Raw genomic sequence first — 23389 nt, 5'->3', positions numbered from 1 at the left:
TCAGTGAATTTGTGTATTACTGGTAATTGTGTGTGACTTTTATGAACAAGCGAGCAGTTACTACAAAATCTTCCCAGGCAGTTCCTTTAAAGTCACTGCAGCCAGCACAAGAAAGGACGCTCCAGGCACAGAAGCCTTGTGAGTTAGGGGGTGATAAAGTGGGTGGGAATTGGTAAGCAGCTTGTTACCCAGAGTACTAAGACACCCATGGAGTGTTTTGCTAGCTGAGTTGCCTTTTGGGGAATTAATGATTAACTCGGTTTTCTATTTGGGCAGTGATGGTGACTGATTGCAGTGTCTTTTGTTTGTGACTTTTCAGGCTGGTAGCTTTCATAGTATAGATTGTGTTCCTTCTTGGGACCTACACAGTAACACCATGTTTTCCTGATGTTTCAATGTTTTGAAATACTTCAGTATGTCTTATATTTTTCTTTAGTTACTCAGTATTTTTAAGAGAAAAATGTTCTTACTGCTGATTTCAGATTTAAAAGTACAGTTGGAATCAGTGGATCTCAAAGTTGCATCTGAGTCCTAGGGAAGTTTTCTAAGTAGGCAGCTTCGCAAGGTCCATTCTCTAAGGTCGGAACCCAGGGATCTGCATTTGAAGCGGCTCCCTAGGCAGGTGCTGACACAGCACTAGCCAGGATACATCAGCAGATCTGCCAGGAGATGTTGTCCACTCTGTTGTCCCTGTGCCTGGCATAGTGACGGACGCAGATTGCAAGACAGAGATTTGTGGAGTCTAGCAACAGTGGCAGGAAGAGAGAGCCCTCTTTGTTTTAAAGCTGATTTCTAAATGTTTGTGTTATGTGCCTCTAAAAATTTCAGTATGACAGAGGGCTTTGATGGTGGCTAGTGACAAAAGCACTATTCTTTTGAGAGGGGTGTCTTTGCCAGTCAATAAGCTACTAATATACTTGATAGTCCTAAGCTGACAACTGAAGAACATAAACTGTGTGGTCCTGTTACATTTGCATACCTGTACTCAGGGAGTGGCAGGTGAGATCAGCCCAGGGTTAGGGGTGATGTAGCACCTGCCTTTAGAGTGAATGCTGAGAGAGCTTCTCAGTGGTTGTCATCATTCCCATAGACTGCACCCTTCACTGCTGTGTTCTCTGCTGCTTCCTTGTGTTTGCTTATGAGCAACACCTTAATTTCTGTGTCTTTATGCTGACACAGGGATGATCTTCTTTGGGGAAAATAGATAAGTGATGTTAATTGGTTTTAGACACGTGTAAGATCACTGTCCTCAGTTGAAACCACTTGCAAGTGTCCATGGTTGTGTTTTGTTCCAGATTAGCTGAACATTGGTTCACCTGTTGGGTTAGCCTGAATCTCTGAGCAAGGACTCATTGGTGACACATGGCTCAGCCACTTTTCCCTAATTTTCAACAGGTCCTAGCTTTATTACTATTTATTACTAATTTCTTTATTAAATTCTACACATTTTTCTCTAAATCAAGCCACTTTTATTTAAATAAATGCACTTACAGAGAAAATCTTATGGCACCATGAAGTGAGAAGCTGATGTTATTTGCTGTAAAAGATGGTAGATGTAAAGATATGTGCAGGGAAAAGAATGCTGTTTGATTGTCTCTTGATGCTCTTCTGGTGCTGAATCTGAGCCTGAGGCCTGCTCCCTGTGTTAAAATAGAGACAGCATGTTATGAGCAAGTCTTACTCATGTGGTAGTGTGGTGGTAGCCCAAGAGTTTAAAGAGATTCCAAAGAAATTGCACTTGTGCTTTAATATTACTGTTGAGGTTTGATGCCTACTTTTGGGATACAGCAGCCCAAGCTATTGGATCTAGTTTCCCCTCATGTTTAAGGAGTGTCTGTCTACTGAGACAGTGCTAGCCCTAGGAAATACCAGACCCTGGAAGCTGAATTCGAGACCCTCATGTTGATCCACAACAGGATCATGGCAGACAGGTACCCTTTGTCATTTATCAATTTGTAGTTCACATCGCACCAGCGGCGCTTAAGTCTTTTGGTAACCAACATAAGGCCTCCCTGTAAAACATCGGCCCCTCTCTCAGACCTCCATTTGCATACAAGGTGTCTTAAGTCTGGCTGTTTCACAACTTTATAAGAGTAGCTTTAGCAGAAATACTGTAGAGATATTACAGCTTTCTCCACTTGTAGTTACTACAAATCCTATGAAATTAACAGCCACACACATTGCTTGGACTTAATGTCCCTTGATGTGCATTGAGGTGGTTTGGATTCTTTTACATGCCAGCCTAAATTATATTTTCTCAAATGTCATTTTCATCAGAAGATGAGTCAGTTACTCATAAGAAAAATTACTCATACTCTTTAGAGCTGATTAATTGGTTTCAAAGAATGTTGGTGTAAGAGCAAAATGAGTCTTACTCTGAGAGATCTGATGAGTTGGTTCTGGTCTGGCTAAAATGCTGGTTCTCATTGTTGACATTTCACAGGGCTGTGACCAGCAATCTCCATGGTGTAATTAAGTTAATCTGCATCACAAAGCAGAGGTTTTGCTATTTAAGAAAGAACACACAGCCCCTCTGCTTTTGCCTTCTGATTGACTGAGACCTGTAAAGTAACAGCTCTGGGTGGTTTTTGATTGAGTTATGTTACTTCATTATGGAGTAGTTATTCTTGGATAAAGAAAAAGTGTTTCTTTTTTCTCTCAAGTGCTAAATTTGGCCACTAGACATTAATATGCCGGGTCTTTTTCAGCTTTGCAGCTTTCAGTGACAATTAATCTTTGTAGGATTGGCATTCATTCATCAGTCCACAGGCTATAGTAGTGATAACTTTTAATAATACTTGATGATTTACAAAGCATTTTTATGTATATTATCTCATTTCTTGTTTTTAACAACCCATCCAGTGAATTTTATTCCCAGTTTACAGATCAAAGTCCTGTATTAAATTTAATTTACACAGATAAGATATATCTAGGCCATGTTTTCTGGCTACTAACATTTTCTCTTGCATATTATAAGGATGTGTAGAGTTTAAAGAAATTCATAGACGATTGTATAAATTCCAAGTGTCACAAAAATGTTATTAGTGGCAGATGTTCTGGCTCAGGTAGAATTCTCAGTTTTCTTGGAGTAGCTGGGTTGGCCTTTGTGAAACCGTTACCTGTAAAGGAACTTAATGTGAACATGTATTGACAGTGGGAATAGGTAGATAATTGATTTAGCATAGTTACTTGATTTCTGTCCTGCCTCTTTTACTTCATTTAACTTTTTTTTTTAATTATTCATTTAGTTGTAAGAGTTACACAGAGAAAGGAGAGGCAGAGAAATAGAGAAGAGAGAGGTCTTCCATCCGATGGTTCACTCCCCAATTGGCCACAATGGCCGGAGCTGCGCCAGTCCGAAGCCAGGAGCTTTTTCCGGGTCTCCCAAGTGGATGCAGGGGCCCAAGGGCTTGGACCATCTTCCTCTGCTTTCCCAGGCCATAGCAGAGAGCTAGATTGGAAGTGGAGCAGCTGGGTCTCAAACCACCACCCAGGCCAGGTCTTTAACCTGCTACACCACAGCACTGGCCCAACTTCATTTAACCTTAAATCATAGTAAGTACCCACAGCTAACCTCCTCTTTTGATGAGTCTTGTAACATTTTGGAGCTGCTTTAGAGATTGCAGGCATATTTATTTCTGCAGTCAGTATTAACTTTGAAACATGTGACAGAGGAAAAAATCCTTCACCCTTCTTTTGGTGATACATCAGATCTTTTGTCTGGCTGTTGGGGGAAAATTTAGGGATGGGAGCGAAGGGGGCTAGACATATTAAAACATGAGTGATGTCAAGGAGGACATCAGTTTATCTCTCAAAGGAAGCTTTAAGTTGACTATTGGACCTAATCTTGTCACTAAGTAGCATGATATAAAATATAGTATATTCATTTTTTTCTACCAGCCAAACAGTGCTAATTTAAAATTTCAAGTAGCTGCAGTAGCATCAGATAAAGAACTGTTCTCTCCCAGTCAGTGTAGTTTTTCCTCTTTTTCTTGGTTGTGTAATAAGCAGGTGACTGTAACATGATATTGATGCCGTTTGAAGGCGCAGCATTTTTTTTAAAGATTTATTTATTTATCTGAAAGGCAGAGTTACAGAGAGGCAAAGGCAGAGAGAGAGAGAGAGAAAGGTCTTCGATCCACTGGTTCACTCCCCACATGGCCTCAATGCCTGAGCTGGGCTGATCCGAAGCCAGGAACCTGGAGCTTCTTCCAGGCCTCCCATGTGGATGCAGGGGTCCAAGGACTCGGAGCATCTGTACTGCTTTCCCAGGCACATTATCAGGGAGCTGGATTGGAAGTGGAATACCTGAACTTGAACCAATGCCCATACGGGATACCAGCACTGCAGGTGGCAGCTTTACCCACTATGCTGCAATGCCAGCCCTAGGAGCAGTATTTTAATTTCTGGGTAATGTATTTTTTTCCTTTTACTTGTAACAATTTTTATTAATGTGTGTGCCTTTGAGAATGCTTTAAACACTGTTAGCAAAAGCAAGAATGATATTATTCCTATATTTAACAAGTATTTATTGGGTGTTTACTGTGTGCTAGGTACTGCTGCCCACTGAACTAAAAATGCAGTGTCTTTGATCTCATTCATATTCTGATTGAGAAGGTCAATAAAGAAAGATAAAGTGATTTAAGATGATTTCAAGTAATGAATGCTAGGAAAAGTGTGGGAGAGAAGGCCTGGGGCAGGCCACCTTAGATAAACCTTCCTGAGAAGCTGATCTGGAGATGGGTGCTTCCCATGGAGGTAGTAGCAACTACAGAGATCCTGACGTGGAAATGAGTTTGTCAGAATGGTCAGTGAGGAGGAGGCAGATGTACAAGGATGAAAGGGGTCCAGGTTGAAGTTGAAGAAGCAGGGCAGGGCCAGGGCCAGATGACAAAGGGGGCCTTGCAAGCCACTAAAGGATACAGGGTTCAGCAGTGCAGGCAACACAAAGCCACTGGAGACTTTTGTGCTGCAAAGTGTCTTGATCTGCTTTGGGGTGCCGAATGGAACGCAGAAAGCAAGAGTGGAGTAAAGGAGACCAGTCAGTGGGCTGCTGTGAGTTGTTTTGATGGAAGCTGGATCAGACCAGGGTTGGAGCATCAGTGGACTGAAATCTGCATTGAAGCGTAAAGGCTGCAGGGCTTGCCTGTGGCCTGGGCAGGAGCAACCTGGAGAAGGAAGGGGGGGAGGGGGATGACTCATGGGTGGTTTTCAGCTCAGGCTGCTGGATGGGTTGACTAGCTTATGGATCAGGAAGTTGTTCTTTAAACTTGTGTGTGAACATGTATTACTAATGAAGCAAACTGACTTGAATGAAAAGCCTTGATGTATTATTATATTCCATCTTTAGACATTTTATGAAGATTGTAGGAGTAGAAAAAATTATTACGGCGATGCCAAGTTTGGGAGTCATTTATTTTCAGTTGGTTTTTTTTTTTGTTTGCTTATTTGGCTTTTTTTTTGGTGGAACAATTGTCTAGTCTTTTTTTTTTTTTTTTTTGGACAGGCAGAGTGGACAGTGAGAGAGACAGGTCTTCCTTTTGCCGTTGGTTCACCCTCCAGTGGCTGCCACGGCCAGCGCACCGCGCTGATCCGATAGCAGGAGCCAGGTACTTATCCTGGTCTCCCATGGGGTGCAGGGTCCAAGCACTTGGGCCATCCTCCACTGCACTCCCGGGCCACAGCAGAGAGCTGGCCTGGAAGAGGGGCAACCGGGAAAGAATCCAGTGCCCCGACCGCGACTAGAACCCGGTGTGCCGGCGCCGCAAGGCAGAGGATTAGCCTATTGAGCCATGGCGCCGGCCAATCATCTAGTCTTATAAGCCAGGAAACAAAATAGTATGCCCATCCCCTAGGACTTCTCATGTTTTCCTTGAGTAATAAAAATTTATTATTTAAAAAACAAAGACATAGGTATTTTGATGTTAATTATTAAAGATTTATTTCTTTGGGGGCCACCTTTGTGGTGTAGCAGGTGAAGCTGCCTGCAACACAGTTATCCCATTTGGGCACCAATTTGAATCCTGGCTACTCCCCTTCCACACCAGCTACCTGCTAATGGTCTGGGAAAGCAGCAGCAGATGACACAAGTGTTTGGGCCCCTGCATGCATGTGGGAGACTCAGAAGATGATCCCCTGGCTTTGGTCTGTCCCAGCCCTGGTCATTGTGGCCATCTGGGGAGTGAACCAGCTGATTGAAGATTTATTTCTCTTTCTCTCCCTCTCTTTCTCACTCTCTCTGTAACTCTGCCTTTTTAAAAAATAAAAAAGAAAGGGAAAAATTTACTTATTTAAGAGGCAGGATTACAGAGAGGGAGAGAGAGAGATAGACATCTTCCATCCGCTGGTTCACTCTCCAAATGGCCGCAGTGGCCGGAGCCAGGCCGATCTGAAGCCAGGAACCAGGACTTTATGCAGGATCTCTCACATGGGTGTAGAGGCCAAGTACTTAAGCAGTCCTCCCCTGCTTTCCCAGGTGTACCAGCAGGGAGCCGCATTGGAAGTGGAGCAACAGGGATTCAGTCTGCATCCATATGGGATCCCAGCTCTGCAGGCTAGGGCTTTAACCTGCTGTGCCACAGCACTGAGCCCAGATGTTTAGGATACACACAGCTGCTGTTTTCAGCCCTGTTAGCTGTTGTCTTACATCCCACCAGAAGAGGGAGTGTTTTTTCACATCTTTGTGTGTTATAATACTCTTACCTGACTGGAATAATTTCTCCAGTGCATAGCTAGGCCAGACTCATGAACTGGTTTGAGGCAAGGGAGCAATGGCTAATTTTTTTTTTTAAGATTTATTTTTTTATTTATTTGAAAGTCAGAGTTACACAGAGAGAGGAGAGGCAGAGAGAGAGAGGGCTTCCATCCGATGGTTCACTCCCCAATTGGCTGCAACAGCCAGAGCTGCGCCGATCCGAAGCCAGGAGCAAGCAAGTTGCTCTCCCATGTGGGTGCAGGAGCCCAAGGACTTGGGCCACCTTCCACTGCTTTCCCAGGCCATAGCAGAGAGCTAGATTGGAAGAGGAGCAGCCAGGACTAAAATCGGCGCCCATATGGGATGCCGGTGCTTCAGACCAGGGCTTTAACCCGCTGTGCCACAGTGCCGGCGCCACGATGGCTAAATTTAGTTGTTTCCATTCTACATTCATAATGGTTGCTTAGTCTTTAGGTTTACTTTTATATTTTATTTTTATGACAGCATTTGTTAGAATAATCCTCAAAGTGATTCTATACCTTTTCATCTTGGACATTTGAAAACTAAAAAAAAAAAAAGAGAGAGAGAGAAGGTCATTACTTCAGTTAAAAACAATTAAAATGAAAATAGTAAGCCCCTAGTCACACAAGATAAAGTTCTTGACTTGTATTCTCTTTAGATTAGAAAAAAAAAAAAAAACAACTTGTGTTTCATTGCCTTGTATGCTTGATATTGTGAGAGGATTGCTAGAGCTCCTGACACTGCAGCTCGGAGGTGAACTCGAGGAGGTTGGCATCCTCTTGAGTGATTGTTCCTGTGTGCTCAGTTGCACAACTTGAATCTCAGTCTGCTTAGCTGAAAAATGAAATGAATGACATAATCAGGATACACATGTTTGATGTAATACCAGACTTTTTTAATGCTTTTTAAATTTGTCTTCAACTCCCTTCACAGTGGCTTTTTAAAATAAAATTAAAGGAGCCAGTGCTGTGGCTCAGCGGGTGAAAGCTGTGACCTATAGCTCTGTCATCCCTTATGCATGGCTGTTCGAGTCCCGGCTGCTTCACTTGTGATCCAGCTCCCTGCTGATGTGCCTGGGAGGGCAGTGGAGTATGTCCCAAGTCTTTAATCCTGCACCCACATGGGAGACCAGGGTCAAGCTCCTGACTCCTGGCTTTGGCCTGGCCCAGTCCTGGCTGTTGGTGGCCTTCTGGCGAGTGAACCAGTGGATGGAAGATAATCTCTCTCTCTGTTGCTCCGTCTCTCTATTTCTGTAACTGACTCTCAAATCAATAAAATCAAACAAAAAGAAAAATTTTAAATGCTGCTTTGCAGATTTTTTGATCAGTGCATGACTATGTTACATGTATTTGACCCATCAAACATCTTTTTGTAAATATGACCATCTTAAACATAGCCAATTTTGGTAGCCTATTTTTTCTTATTTTGTTGATTCTTAGCCACCTTCTTGCCTTCTCCAAGTGTGACAGTCCTCGCTCTCCTCTAAACATAGTCAATTCTTAGAATGCACCCTTTTATGTTTTTCTCATGCTCATAACTCTATAGAGGCACACAGAATCCTAAGTTTTATTAGTTGGGGCTTTTGGTGATAATGGTACTATAAACGGATACTGCTATGCACGTGTCTGCTGCTTTTCTCCTCAGTAATATCCCATGGAAATCCATCTAATCCCCTCTTCTTTATGCATAAGGCTGTCAGGTGTGCCCATGCAGTTACTTTCTTTCCCTGGTCCTCTGTGAACTTTGATTTTGTTTCCTTGCTTTATATATGTGGGGTTTTTTTGTTGTTGTGTTTTTTTTTTTTTAAAGATTTGTTTATTTATTTGAAAGGCAGAACGGGAGATCTTCCATCTGCAGTTCACTCCCCAAATGGCTACAGCAGCCAGGGCTGGGCCAGGCTGATGCTGCAATCCAGGAACTCTGACCAGGTTTCCCACATGGGTGGCAGGAAGCCAGGCCCCAAACCAGACAGCAGTATAGGATGCGGGTATCCCAGGCAGTGACTTCACTGCTGCACAGAGTGCTCCCTTGGAATATACAGTCTCAATCACTGGTGGTTTGCCTTGTGTGGAATGGAGTCTCAAAAGGGAATTCCCAGGTCCAGAAGGATAGCTGTTTGCATTGTTAATAGCTTCTGCTGGATTGTTTTCCCAAAAAAGTGAAACCAGCCATGTGAGAGTATTTCTACCAGAAATAGGTGGTATTACATTTATTTTCTTAATCTCGCATTTATTTTTCTAAAGCCTCTTAAACTATTCTTTACACACACAGAGCTGAGGTTAATTTTAGTTTGACTTTGAAGTATGTTTCTCAGACAAGCACACCACTTTTATTGCCAGCATATCTGATGTCTTCTAAGTCTGGATAATATTTAATAATATGAGGCAGAGATGTTTAAAAATGGGTGATGATTTTCAAAAATAATTGTTTAAATAGTCCTAATCGATTTGGCTATCATCTCTGGGAAGTGGTATCCTCTTGAGGGAAGAAATCCAGTGCTCTCAGGCTGGGATTCCACTCTGCATATAGGTAACCTGCGACAGGATCACAGTTTTAGGTAAGGTATGTAGTGAGACCAAGGAGAAACTATCACCATTTCTTCCTTTCTTTTTATTTATTTTTTTATTTTATTTATTTGAAAGACAGTGTTACAGAGAGGTAGAGACAGAGAGAGATGTCTTCCATCCGCTGGTTCACTCCTCAGCTGGCTGATCCGAAACCAGGAACCAGGAGCTTCCTCTGGGTTTCCCACGTGGCTGCTGGGGCCCAAGTACTTGGGCCCAGGCCATAGCAGAGAGCTGGATCGGAAGAGGAACAGCCCGAACTAGAGCCGGCGCCCATATGGGATGCCGGCGCTTCAGGCCAGGGCTTTAACCTGCTGCGCCACATTCATTTCTGATCTCACTGTCTTCTTGCATTTGGTGTAATTGTAGTCTTTTAAGATTAGTGTTCATTTTGGATATCAAATAATGTCTGGGCTGACATCGGGGTGCGGTTAATACAAATCCTGTGTAAATCAGGCTGTGAGGTCTGTCATTGTGGCTGAGCCCCCAGAGTCGTCCCATAGATGAGATGATGCCAGCTGGAGGAAGGCTGCGTGGTCTTAGCCGCAAGGTGTATCCTTCTGGTCTAGACCTCGTTTCCCACCTCTCCTAACCCAGTGTGAGTACCTAATGAGCTCTGGATAATAACCTAGAGGCATTGCTGGGGACACTAATCTGGTTCAGGATAGCAGGCTTCCAGGCCTTAGCGAATGAATTGCTTGGCGTTTCCAAGATTGAAAATACTTTGTTCCCTTTTCAAGTGCTCCTTGGCAGCAGGTGAGGAATGTTAACGCTCCTGTAAGTGGCAATTAAGGCCAATTATAACTTGCCTAGCCTGCTGAGACAGTGAAGTGGAGTTAGTGGAGAGTTGCGTTCCTGTAAAATGGAGTGCTGCCTACCACCAGGGACAGGAACACAGTATTTCGTAACTGCCAGCAGCTTGTTTGTTGCCCTACAGAACACGAATGACACCTCTCCTGGCTTCTCTTGGATTCAATTTAGGAAATCCCAAGATTCACCTTGACTAATTTCTGTAATAGAAACCTCTGTCTTTCTGTGTCTTACTTAACTCTTCCTTCCCTTCAAATGATGTGCATCATTCAGTTTTTCCTTGGTTGTAATCATAATAGCTAACGTCTATTGACTCTTTAAGATTTGCTGGCCATTGCATTGCATGCAGGAGGCAAGATCAGCCTGCAGGTAGGGGCAGAAGTCTCTTGTCCAAGGCCACACAGCCACAGGTGATCAGGCTGCAAGTTGGCTACCCTGTCCCGGTCTCTGCCTTCTCTTTGCTGCTGCTGGTTTGCTGCTTGCTGCAAGTGAGCTAATTCACAGAACGACTTTGGCAGTTCAGGACCCCTTCATGAACCAGAGTAAAATAGATAAGTGGATCCCATTCTAACCACAACCAGTGTGTAATAATAGGCTATAAGTACATAGTAATAAAATAGAGACCAAATAAAGTCTATTAGGCATGAATGTTATTCTGTTAAAATTGTATTTTAGTCTGTAGTCTCTTAATTCTTTTCATAGAGAAATAGGACCAAGTACTACCCAGACCTAAACACTTAAACACAAGCCACCATTGGGAGATTGACTATCAAAATACATTGTATAGGGATTAGATATTGAGAAATGGTTTAAAGAAAATAATACTTTACAAGCAGAAAAGCAGTATTTGCTTAGAAATTTTATTCAGAGCATTGTGAGAGACATGTGAACGTTTAAAACTTTGATCTGGGTTGAGGGTTGTGGCACAGGAGGTTAAGCCACTGCTTGGGACACCCACGTGCCTTATCAGAGCATGGGTTTGTGTCCTGGTTACTCTTCCAGTCCAGCTTCTTGCCAGTGTTCCCTGGGAGGCAGCAGATGGTGGCTCAAGTTCTTGGACTTGATACCCTCTTGGGAGACATGAATTGGAGTTCCAGCCCCTGGATTTGGTCTGGTCCAGTCCTAGCTGTAGTGGGCATTTGGCAGGGTTGGGGTGGAAGGTGAACCAGAAGTTGGAACATGGATCTGTATCTCTTCCCCTCCCTCCCACCTGTCTTTGCCTGTCAAAGTGATGATAATAAATAAAAATAATAAATAAAATAAATAAAACCTAACATTAAAACCTTGGATCATTGCTTTATTCTTAGCTTTTGTGTATTTTAAGTCATCCCTTTGCCGATACAGTTCTCAAAAATGAGTTCGTGGGTTGGTATTGTGGCACAGTGGGTTAAGCTACTGCCTCCTGCAACACTAGCATCCCTTATGAGTCCTAGGTTGAGTCCAGGCTGCTCCACTTGTGGTATAGCTGCCTGCTAAAGCACCTGGGAAAGCAGCAAAAAATGGCGTAAGTGCTCGGGTCCCTGCCCAATGTGGGAGACCCCGAGGGAATACCAGGCTCCTGGTTTTGACCTGACCCAGCCCTAGCCCTAGCCTTTGCTGCCATTTAGGGAGTGAAACCGCTTATGGAATATCTGTCTCTCCCTCTCTCTCTATGATTGTCTTTCAAGTAAAATAAAGCAAGCTTACAAAGAAAAAAAATAACTGTCCCAAGACACAACATTGTGAAATATCAGAATACCAAATAATAATAATACAATTAATATAAATAAGTTCCTGTTGTTTCTCTACAACGTTAAATATTTTTTTGTAGCATTAAGAACATTTGCTAAAATGCAGTCAGATTTTCATCGGGGTTATAGAAAATTATTTGCAGGACCAGAATTGGGTGGTTCTCATAATTTTTTTTGCCTTACTAGCACGGTCCTCTTGTGTGAATGCAAACATAGGAAAGGCAAGGAATGGTTAAAGGGAGCTGTTAAGGACTGTGGTGTCTGGTCTGAACGGTGCAGGGATGGGAAAGCTAGGCTTGGCCTGAGAAAGTGCCCCTCATCCCAGTTCTGGGGTTTTTGTTTGTTTTTTTAAAGACTTATTTATTTGAAAGGCAGAGTTACAGAGAGCCAGAGGCAAAAAGAGAGAGAGTCCTTTCATCCGCTGGTTCACTCCCCAAATGGCCAGAGCTGGGCTGATCAGAGGCCAGGAGCCAGGAGCTTCTTCCAGGTCTCCCATGGGGGTACAGCTGCTTTCCCAGGTCAGAGCAGAGACCGAAGCAGAAGTGGAGCAGCTGAGACTAGAACCAGCGCCCACATGGGTCATTAGTACTGCAGGTAGGTAGCTTTACCCCCTACGCCACAGAGCCAGTGCCCCCAATTCTGTTTTAAGATCGAGGACTTGGAGACTCATCACCCGTCCACTGGAGAGGGCAAGAGAGGTCCAGTGAACAAATGGACTCATGGCCATCAGGCTGTAAGGCAATAGAACTTTATTTTTTACTTCTAGCTTAGGAAAAGCTTCAGCAAGTTAACCTACAATTCTTATTTTTGCTGATCAACTCTCGAAAAGATTGGGGCAGTGGTGTCTTTTTCCTGTGCCTGTAAGACTTGCCTGTAAGGCTTCCCTTCTGTTCTTCCAGTGTTTCTTAAGGGCCGCATAGTCTTGGGTTGGATTATTGCAGCTGTAATCAGTCTGGGGAGAAAATAAGTAAGTGTCAGAACCCTCCAGATTTTTAAGGTGAAGGCAACCTGAGTGCCTGCTGTGAAAATGCAGCGGTACGGCCACTATTCTTTTGTTTTCGAGTCAGCTTAGAATGTGTTTCTGGTCTGACAGTAGCTGCTCCCCACGCCTCAGAACTCTTGCCTCCCCTGCCAGGCCCGGTTGTTTCTCCACAGCCAGTCTGGGGCAATGGCGTTGGGTCGAGGAGTCTTTTCCACCACCTCTGGGTCATTCTGATCTGTCAGGCATTTGAACCTTTATCACTGCAAAACTGAAATCATGGGGCAGCTTTTTCCATGAGTGTTTGACAGTAGAGTTGTCGACTCATGAGAGGATGAGCAGTTAAGTGGGGAGTCTGAGAGGACTGAGATAGCGAAACATCCAGGCCACGGGAAACTTGGTTCACAAGGAGCTACGTGGAACAGTTTTTGGATTAAAAGTGTACAGAAGGGTGCCATCTTTAGTGCTGCACTGGTTAAACACCAAACTGTGCAGTCAGGTTATACACAAGTATTTATACTTTGCAAATATGCACAGAAAATAAGCTGATATATTGAGGAGGAAAAATGTGCCTAGGGTTTAATAAACTTTAAAAAAAATTTTAGTAAGTATGAATAGTATAGGGGAAATTAAAACACAGGGAAAGTCTGCTCATATTTATAGAAATGTCTAACTTGAAGACTTTGAGATCTGCCAAGACTAGGATTTATAGTGAATCATGTCAATTTTCTAATGTGCTGGGCAATAGCAATGTCAATTTAAAGTATTCAGAAAAATTCGGGTGTAAGTCACGTTTCGGCAGGTGAAACTTGCAAACTCCACCTCCCCTGGCTTTGGCAGGTTGCCTTTGAAATGGAAGGATAAATTTACAGCGACCAGGACGCCGTGTGTGACCATATTAGATGAAATTAGACTCCACCCCCTGTTTTCTGTTGATCTGCCAGGACCTTTGTAATTCAAGTGCTTTTTACAGTAGTAGCAAATGTTACATAAGCCCAAACATGGAGCATATTTGGAGTTGGTGGGCAGACCCGAATCATGATGCAGGCGTGCAGTAGCAAGTGTGCAATGAGGTGCAGCCAAATTCTGTGAATGGAAGGTAAGAAGACGCCTCTCCAGAACAGCCCTTCCTCTGCGCAGGGACTGAAAGCTCTACTGGGTAAGTTTTCTGAGGCGGTGTTCAGAGGCTGGGCTTGGCTCAGGGCCCGGTTCTGGGTGAGCCTGCGGAAGGTGGGTTAGGTCTCCGCCAACGTTCCATAGAACCAGAGAGAGCTGAGAAGAGTTTGTACAGGCCTTCTTCCTCCTGGCTTTTGTCCTGCCCTGCCAGCAGGCCCGGAAGGCTGTGCTGCCTAAGTGCGGAGGGAGGGAACGCCGCGGAGCTCGGGGATCAGAGTGGGTAATCGCAGCGAGAGGGATTAGCTGCTGCAAGCTGTCCTAGGGAGCCATTCTGAAATGTCATTTGAGTGATCTGGCCAAAGTTCAAACACAGACAGGAGTCGAGTTTGCTATTAACTCTACCAAAATGCTGAGGTTTGCAGCAAACGGTTCCCTTCTAAAACAGGGAGAGCATTGGTTACACTGCTCTCTAAAAATGGAGGAACGCTGTGACACGCTTTAACTGTTTGTTTTTTTTTTTATCTTACTTGTGGTAAGTGAGGTTTCATGACAGGCAGTTCGCAGTGTTTCCTGTAGAATGTGTTTGAAAGCAGTTTTGTCAGATACTTCAAATCCACAGTGAAGTTTCAAACAGAATACTGTGTCAAGAGGAAGAACAACTTCAAAACAGAAACAGTAGCCCTGGGAAGTCATTCAGTAACTTAAATTGAGTGTGTAAAAATGTAATGACGGACTGGCTACGAGCAGGACGATGTTTTCAGTTGTGTTATTAAGGTGGCCGGCAGAGCTCAGGATTCTTTCTGGGTGGGTGCTGAGGCCGTTCTGCACGGCACCTTACGTGTCTCGTGCATTCTGTCTTCATGCCGGAAGTGAGGTGACAGCTGAATTCTTTAGTTTTCACGGGATTCAGATTTCATGCCTTCTGCAATAATGAGCTGGACCGGATGGTTGCAGTTGACAACTGGAAGTTAGCTGTCCAGCTGTGGGACTTGGAACGCAAATAGATTGTATTGATCCTGAATCGATTTGCTATAGATGGCAAGTTTTCTAAAAGCCCTTTTCAGGCAGTTCTAGTTTTACCGTTGCTACTTTCATTTTTGCGTGTCACTTCTGGTGCTTTACCAGGTGACTGCTGCAGTCTATAAGTGAAGCAGATACTGTTCCTGACTTCTTGGGGGGGATAAAACATGGTGTGAACTCGCTGAAACACTGGCATTATTAAGTAATTAATCACCCCTTTCTTCTTAAGAGAGTGGTTAAAGAAGATGACCTCCAAGCTGTGTCACGCGTGTGAGGTTTTTGCTGTGCTTCTGCTCACAGTCGTCTGGTCTTGTCCCCACTTGGGTCCGGAATACAGTGCAACACCAGCAGCACCTGAGCCTAGTGGAAGAGAACAGGCAGTGGAACAGGACGCAGGCAGTGCACCCTGCAGCTTGGAGCGCTGCTGCCTCCCGGCCTGCGACCAAGATTCCCCACCCCAAAGGCAGTTCCCATTTTGCAAAAGAAAACAAACACGGGAGAACTCTAATTTGAATTTCACCAACTGCCTTTCTGTCTCTCCCTGTCTACCCCTCCTTGGGTGCAAAACTTAAGACAGAAGCATAGTATATTTTTGGTTTTCGAGTTTTCTGTCGAGATCTCCCCCTTCACATCTTGTTGTTAGCTCTGTGTCTTCATTTGGGAAGAACTGTCACCCAGACACATAGTGTGTCTGGGGATACCTGGATGAGGACTGAGTGGTGCTTGAAATACACGTGCTGTCACACATGGGAGGTTCAGCTGGTAATGGTAACTGGCTGCATTTATAGTGTACCTTTCTCCTTCACAGATAAAAATGTAAAGTACCTGCAGTTGGGTGGATTTGGGGTTTTGTCGGTTTTTTTCTTCCTTCTCACATACTGGTAACTGAGGAATAGAAACAAGTCAAGTGAATGAAGAGGTGGGCCGGAGGCTGGGAGGTGAATTTTTACCAAGTGATGTGCATCATTTGGATGTTGGGATCCTGTGTGTCTCAGCGTGGTCAGTTGCTCTGCTCTGTCAGCATCGTTTGGCTAACTCTGTGCCTCCTAAGGATGGCAGAGAGAAGAGTCCTTAGGGCTGTTAGGACAGTAGAAGTATCAGCCAGTGTGTCATCCATCGCTTGCTAATGGTAGTCAGAAATGGTGACAGCAAGATCACAGAGGTGGCAGATAGCGTTAGCTGGCTGTGTTTTGCTCAGAGCAGTGGCAGCCTTTCCCTAGAGTGAACGAGCATGAATATGTTGCTGAAGTCGGAGTCTGCTCCTGTTGGGGGGCAGGGCGGGGGGGGGGGGTAGGGGTGGTTTGCCCAGCATAGCAAGGGAACCCTTTGAAAAACCAGCTGGTTACTGAAAGTGTTCAGCTTTCCTGAGGATAAGCTGTCTCGTGACAGTGGCTGTGAAGCAAAGATGCTCTGCCCGCTGCCTGTCATTCCCGCTCTTTCAGTAAAGTACTTGAATGTTCTACTCATGTTTGCAGAGAGCTGCAAGTTACCCAGACAGAGGAGAGGAGTCTCCCTCCCCCCACCCCCCGCCTCTGATACTCCGTTTTTCATATTTCTCACATACTTGAAAGCTAAGTTCAGGAACAACAGCCCTCACGGGAAGGATTCCTGGCAAGGGGATTACTTGAGGTTGCCATATTTTTGCTCCTTTCTTAGCAACGTTATTTACACTCTGTTCACGCCTGTCCCTTCCCCCACGGGAGTGGAGTCGCTCTCCCTTGTAATCTGCCCTTTGTGATCTGCGGCCTTTCATGCCGCCGTGTGAATGCGGGTGCTGCAGGGGCCTGCCCAGAGACGTGGAAATGCCCAGAGACCAAGGGCTCCTGCAGAAAGCCCTCACTTGAAGAGCTTGATAATTTGATTACAGACCTTTGGTGAAAAGTTGTTTCAAGTGGCCCAAGGGCTGTAAGTGACTCTGTTTCCGCACTTTCCCCTTATATTTTAATTTGAAAGCACCTTCCCAGGAGGGGGAGGAGAGATGCATTTGGCAGAGGTAGCTGTTGGAGACTGATTTGTTAGCGCAGCCAGTGTGGAGATCGTCCTTTTCAGTGAAATCCCTCTAGTGGAAATGATGCAGAGTGCTTTGTGGCAAAGATTGCTTTCTCGGTGTTTGCCAGAGCCATTTGTAACCTACCTAGGCATGCTCCGTGCTCCGAGGCTGCCTCCTGGCCACAGCCTCAGCTTGCTGTGCTCCGAGGCACTGCGTGGCATGGCCGGCTCTGGATTCCACAACTTGGGGTTTGAATGTTACAGAGACCGTCCCAGCGAATTGCCTGCTTTTCAGCAACTGTGCTAACGGCAGCTCTATCTGGAGTGATCTCATAAAGTGCCTGGGAAACCTTGAGAAAATGGATCAAAGAAGATTTAAGATGGAAAAGAAGCCGCAACAACAAAGAGTGGAGTAGGACTGTTGGTGGGTCAGGAACATACGCATGCTTTTTAAAATAATAAAAAATTTACTTACAGTGAAAGCAGTAAGAAAGCACCAAATGCTAGATTTCTGAACGTAATCCGTGTTGTGATTTTGTTACTGAAAACCCAAAGTCAGTGTTTCACAGATATGATTGCTTACGATAGTGCTAGAGTAGATATGCCCAGTTATTCACTGAGTTTTCAAAAAGTGTATGAAGTGGTACTTCAGAATTATGTATAGATTTGTAAAGATGTGGTTCAGTTGTGAATGACAGAAGCTTAGGGAAAATGTGTAATGATGTGTAATGAAGTACTGAGGGTTCTTTCTGTTTGTTTTTCTATTTGTTCTCAATATCTTGACTTAGAGTCCACCTCAAGGCCTGCTGTCGAATGTCTCTTAGGGGGTCATAATCCTTGGGAAACACAGAAGATGCCAGCTGACACTCACAAATTGTGTGTGGCAACTTGAAAGTAAAGTATGACAGTTTGAGTTCATTGAGAGCTTCACACTGCTGTGACTTTTCAACCTTAAAAATAAAACAGTTTTATTCTGTCGAGGGGACAGCTTAATGAATGACCCAAACGTTTTTTTTCACATGTAGATTTTTTTAATTGGCACCTGCGATGCCTCGCCAAAGGACCCATGCACTTCACCTGTGTTTTGCCTCATGGACTCATGTGTATGCTTGATTATTCAGAGGTCACTGTGGGGCAGGCTGTCAGCTAGCGCGGGGAAGCCTATGTTCCTTGAAGCGTGGCTGCTGTTTCTCAGCAGGCCTCTGTGGGCAGAGAGTGCACCCCATGAAATCTTCCGAGATCGAATCTGTCCCGAGAGTCGAATTTAAAGAAAAATGGTGGGTTTTCTGAATCATTACTCCAATAATCTGCCTAAAATCTTAATTTCATTCAAGTCTGCAGTGAAGATGTTAAGAACCCAAATATTTGGACCATCATCTGCTGCATTCCGAGGTGTTCTCTCGAAGGAAGCTGGGTCAGAAGAAGAGTTGAGACTCAGTGCCCGGCACTCCATTGTGAGATGCAGGCGTACCGAGGAGGCTTAACCCACTGCGCCTCAGGGCCCGCCCTGAGAAAATACTTGTGTCTTGAAGAAGCATCCCATTTGTTTGGTCTGAATTTACATTTTTGAATGAATTATTTACTACTCTGAGCTCCCTTCTGAGAAGAGCATAATATGGGAAGTCCCTAACTTAATGATGTTTTGACATGAGATTTTTGGACTTTCGGATGGTACACAAGCAATGTGCACTCAGTAGCAGCCGTAATTTGAATTGTGATCTTTTGCAGGGCTAGCAGTATGTGGTCGGTCCTCTCTAATGATGTAGGCAGCAGCAGGAGCTCCTGTGTTGCTGAGCTATGATTCTTGGTATGCATTAGATGGATTCGGTACATTTTTGCCTCATGATAGCCTCAATTCATGATTGGTTTATCGGGAAATAAATGCATTGTAGGTCAAGGAACATCTGCCTCTTTCTGGAATGACGTTTCTATAAATAGACTAAATCCTTAGCACACTGGAGGAAATAACATGAAACTGGGTTTGGCTTGTTCTAAGGTGGTTTTCATCTGCTTTAATTATCAGGAGATACCTTAAGTACTTGTTTTCAAACTGAAGAAACGTCTGTAGCCGGCATCAGCTGAACTGACATACACGAGGCATCTGTCTTAGTCCCTGTTGAATTCTGAATGCCTGGCGTATAGCGGGCCTTGGTGTATAGGCTTTGTGAATGAATCTTCATCCGCTCAGGTCCAGCACCAGAGGTGAAGATGCTTCCCAGGTGATAGCTGGGTGTCCACGGTCACCCAGCTAATCACTCGTAGAGCAAGGATGTGAACCCACATGTCCCTGACTGCTAAATTCTTGCCCCTTTTTCATAAGATTGATCTTACTTACAGAAAGGCACCTGGATGTTCCGGAGTCAGCCTGACTGGGATTGCACCTCAGCTCTGCCCCGTAACTAGCTGTGTGATGTTGAGCAGCTGCTTTGAGTCCTTTAAAGCCCAGGCTTCCTCATCGGGAAAGTGGGGATAATAACAGTGTCTATTTTGTTAGATGGTCGTGATTGAATGGGATAATCCCTGTAAATCTCGTAGTATGGAGCCTGGGCCTGGTTTTGGCACAGTGAACAATGGCAGCTGCTGCTGTTGTTGTTGAAGGTGAGAGTTCTTATCAGTCAGTTGTTTGGATTATAAAAGATTAGTAAAATATTTAATAAGATACAAGAGAAGAGCCCTGAGTCAAAGGAGTTTTGTGGGGTTTTCTCAGCCATGAGGCCCTCTCGCATGATGCCGACTGAGAATGGTACGCATGGACACCAGGCTCATGATTGAGATAGTACACCTTGCTTTGTTTTGGCACGTGTGGAATTGAGACTAGAACACTAAAGCAAATTTCTTTTTTAAAAATAGGTATCTGATAATCAGGTGAAATATATTCTCTACAGAAAAATTGAAGCAGTACACAAAAATTTTTAAAAAATAGACCTGAATTCTTAGGAATAGCCACTTTTTTGGGGGAAAAAAAAAGCTTGACATAAATCCCAGACTGTTTTCAAGCATGGATGACAGTATTTGAAGTTTCAGTTTGCTTTGTCTAAAATTTTAGTTTTGTGCCTCACTTGTGCACAAGTTATTTTTGTTTTCAAAACAGTACTTTATTTGATATAAAAATATTTATTTTTTTGCCATGAACTCTGATTTATCCTTGCATATTAATACTTAAAATTTTTGTTTTTTAAATGTCAGCATAAACTCAAAATTACACGTTGGATGTTCTTTGTTGCTTCCTATTTTAGAAGATCTACTGAGAACTGTCCCTCCCTTCCCCCCATCCTGATTGTGCCTTCAGCCATGTTACATGTTTGAGTCACAAGGGGAAAGAGAACCCAGTGTGTGTCTGCATGTCTGTGTGTGTGTCTTCATCTCTCACTCTCCTACTTTCTGCCTCTTTTTTTTTTTTAAAAGATTTATTTATTTATTTGAAAGAGTTACACAGAGAGAGGAGAGGCAGAGAGAGAGAGAGAGAGAGAGAGAGAGAGGTCCTCCATCCAATGGTTCACTCCCCAGTTGGCCGCAACGGCCGGAGCTGTGCCAATCCGGAGCCAGGAGCCAGGAGCTTCCTCTGGGTCCCCCGTGCAGGTGCAGGGGCCCAAGGATTTGGGCCATCTTCTGCTTTCCCAGGCCATAGCAGAGAGCTGGACCAGAAGTAGAGCAGCCAGGTCTCGAACTGGCGCCCATATGGGATGCCGGTGCTTCAGGCCCGGGTGTTAAACACTCATTGCGCCACAGCACCGGCCCCCCACTTTCTTCCTTTTCTCTATCTCCCGACCCGTGTCTTTTATCCCATGCTCCCACCACACACACAAACACATACACACACACTATATACTACATACTTGATTGCCTTTCTGTCTGGTCTGTCTTTGTAATTTGTTGTCTGAATGTTGGTCACCCTGCCTGTGTTTCCCTAGTTGGAAAGGCAGCAGTGTGTTTCTCTGACTTGGAGCTGTGTCCTAGAGAGGTGATCACTGAAAACTCAGCTTAGACTCCATAGCAGACCACACTGCAGTAGCACTTAGCATCTGGCCACTACTTCATCCACTTAATGTAGGGTCTGTAACTCTACTACTCATAATTTGCCCATTTCTCTTTTGATCTAGAAACAAGCACTCTTTTTTAAGATGAAAAATAAGCTCTAGGGGGTAGTCATTTTAGCCTGCCATCCCACATTGAAGTACTTGGGTTCAGTGGCCGACTCTGGCTCCTGATGCCAGCTTTCTGCTGATGGAGACCTTGGAAGGCAGCAGTGATGGCTCAAGTAGTTCAGTTCCTGCCACCCATGTTGGAGACCTGGATTTCATTCCTGGCTCCTGACTTCAGCCTGGCCCAGACCCAGCCATTGCAGGCATTTGGAGAGTGAACTACTACTAGATGGGAGCTCACACTGTCTGTTGTTCTTTCTTGTTGTCTGCCTTTCTCTTTCAAATAAATAAAATATTTTAAAAGATAAAAAAAAAAAAATAAGTACCCGTAGTGAAAGGTTGAGGGGAGTCCAGCTCAACTGTACTTAAATCTGTTTTCTTTACCTTCTTGTGAAGAGAAAGGCAGATGCTGCCTTTTGCGTAGAGTAGCTGACCAGTTCAGCATGTGAGGAACTGCTGAATTCAGTAGACTGACAAGGATTTGAGGTGGCATAGTCCATTTGCAGGTTTTCGTGAATGAAAGAAATGCACATGATAGAGTGACCTTCTCTTTATTTTAACTTTTATCCTTGAAGCAGAAGGTACAAATTTTTTACAGTATAATTGATAGATTGGCATCCTGAGGAAGCTTTGAAATTTGATGCTTTAGTGCTGTCCTCCTTACGGAAAGTGAGTAGGCCAGGGAAGCAGATGTTAACTAAAGAAAGCAAGGTGAGAGTGGACCATGGTAGGAATACAAAGTTAGAAGGCCAAGCTTAAAGTTAGTCATTTCTGCTATTATACAGCATGCATTCCTAAAAATTTACTGCACTCAGTATAAAGCACATGTGGCTCCTTGGGGAAGTATGGCCCAGCACTCACAACCTTCATCAGTGACACACAGAAAAAGATAAGAACCTAATGAAAATGTTAGTGTGGTCTCACGTGGGTTAAATGGTTAAAATGCATAAAAGCTAGAGTAAATATGGCATTTTACCTTGAAAGGACCTGGCATTTGCCTGTGTGCGTGGGCGTGGGAAGGATTGTAGTTGGTGAATCATTATGAAGTGGTGGCCAGAGGTGCCCTGAACCTGGTTAGAGAGAGCTCTTGATATGGGTGGCTGTGGTTGTTAATGCGCAAGGTGAGGTGGTTGGTGGATTTTGAGGAGTAGGCATTTTGAGTATTTCCACGTGGCTCCCTTCAGCCAGGTACAGTTTTCTGCATTCTTCATGCACTTCTTGCAGACAAAAATCACAAAAAAGCAGCGACAAGATCTTGTTATACTCAGTTGCCACTTAGTATATTGGTGGTGTTCGATAATTTATATTCTCGAAACTACCATTATAAAAAACTGTATTTCATTACATTGAGAATTTTATTTAATCCTAAGAGAAAATAGTTGCTCTGAAATGCCTCCTTGAGAACTGCTACACCCAGAGAGTAAAAACAGTATGCTTCTTACCAGAGTTGTTGTTTTAGCCCTATAGTACGGTTGAGTAGCACCTACCTGCATAACCTAGGACCAGAGGTACTTTGGAGTTCAATTTTTTTTTTTTTTTTTAGATTTTGGAATATTTGTGTTTATATAGTGAAGTATCTTGGGAGATGTGACCAAATCTAAACATGAAATTCACCTAGGTTTCCTACATGACTATCTTGAAAATAATTTCATACAGTGTTTTTAATGCACCTGCATTTTGACTGAGACCTGTAGTGTGAGATCAGGAATGAATTTTCTACTTGTGGCATCTTCTCAGTGCTCAGAAAGCTTTGGATCTGGAGCATTTCAGATTTTGGGATTGGGGACACTGAACCAGAATTCCTTAAGTGCATTGCCCCAGGATGTACACTGAATGATTTTTGAGAATGAACATGGATGAGTGTTTTTAGTGTTGAGTTACTTTAGTGTAAACAAGAAAAACACACAAGGTACCTGCCAGATTTACTGCTTCATAGATAATACTGTTTTGGATAACTGGACTCAACGGCGGTAGTACTCTGTTTCTTCTTGGAGCCTACCTGAAGCGGACTTCACGGGTGGCTTCAGGTGGTCTCAGGAAGAGGGATCCTACAGGGGATTGAGCAGTAGATTATCAGAAAAACTAACCATCCTGGTATCCTTTATGAAAACTCATTCTACCCAGAATAACACAAACATCCTAGAGACTGGTTAGCATTAGCCTACAGAGGGGGAGGAAGAGGAGACCGTGGCATTGATAATAATGTAAATTACAATGTTGAGTAAAAAAGTAGTGTTTTCTGTGGCTTTGCTAAGAACCATAAAGTACTTTGCAGTTGGTAGAAGATTGGAAAATGCTACTTTGAGAAACGTAGTAGCAATGAG

General features: G+C 43.9%; 1 protein-coding gene across 9 annotated transcripts in view; it reads left to right on the top strand.

The window, feature by feature from the left end:
- Positions 1 to 23389, top strand: part of ATXN7 (ataxin 7) — a 160759-nt gene that overhangs the window by 108329 nt on the left and 29041 nt on the right. For 2 of the 9 annotated variants that reach the window (XM_070049970.2, XM_070049969.2), the window contains exon 1: positions 13728 to 13957. The exons of the other annotated variants lie outside the window; for them this stretch is intronic. In XM_070049970.2, coding sequence (XP_069906071.2) covers positions 13891 to 13957 — 67 coding nt within the window. In that variant the 5' untranslated portion in view covers positions 13728 to 13890. Of the gene's footprint in view, positions 1 to 13727; positions 13958 to 23389 lie in introns of those variants that run through there. 9 annotated transcript variants of the gene reach the window in all.

The sequence above is a fragment of the Oryctolagus cuniculus genome, chromosome 10 (assembly GCF_051225735.1).
Source record: "Oryctolagus cuniculus isolate XC-2025 breed Fujian yellow rabbit chromosome 10, ASM5122573v1, whole genome shotgun sequence".
Taxonomy (NCBI): domain Eukaryota; kingdom Metazoa; phylum Chordata; class Mammalia; order Lagomorpha; family Leporidae; genus Oryctolagus; species Oryctolagus cuniculus.
The sequence above is the reverse complement of the archived record's forward strand: the minus strand, read 5'-3'. Positions and strand labels throughout refer to the sequence as shown.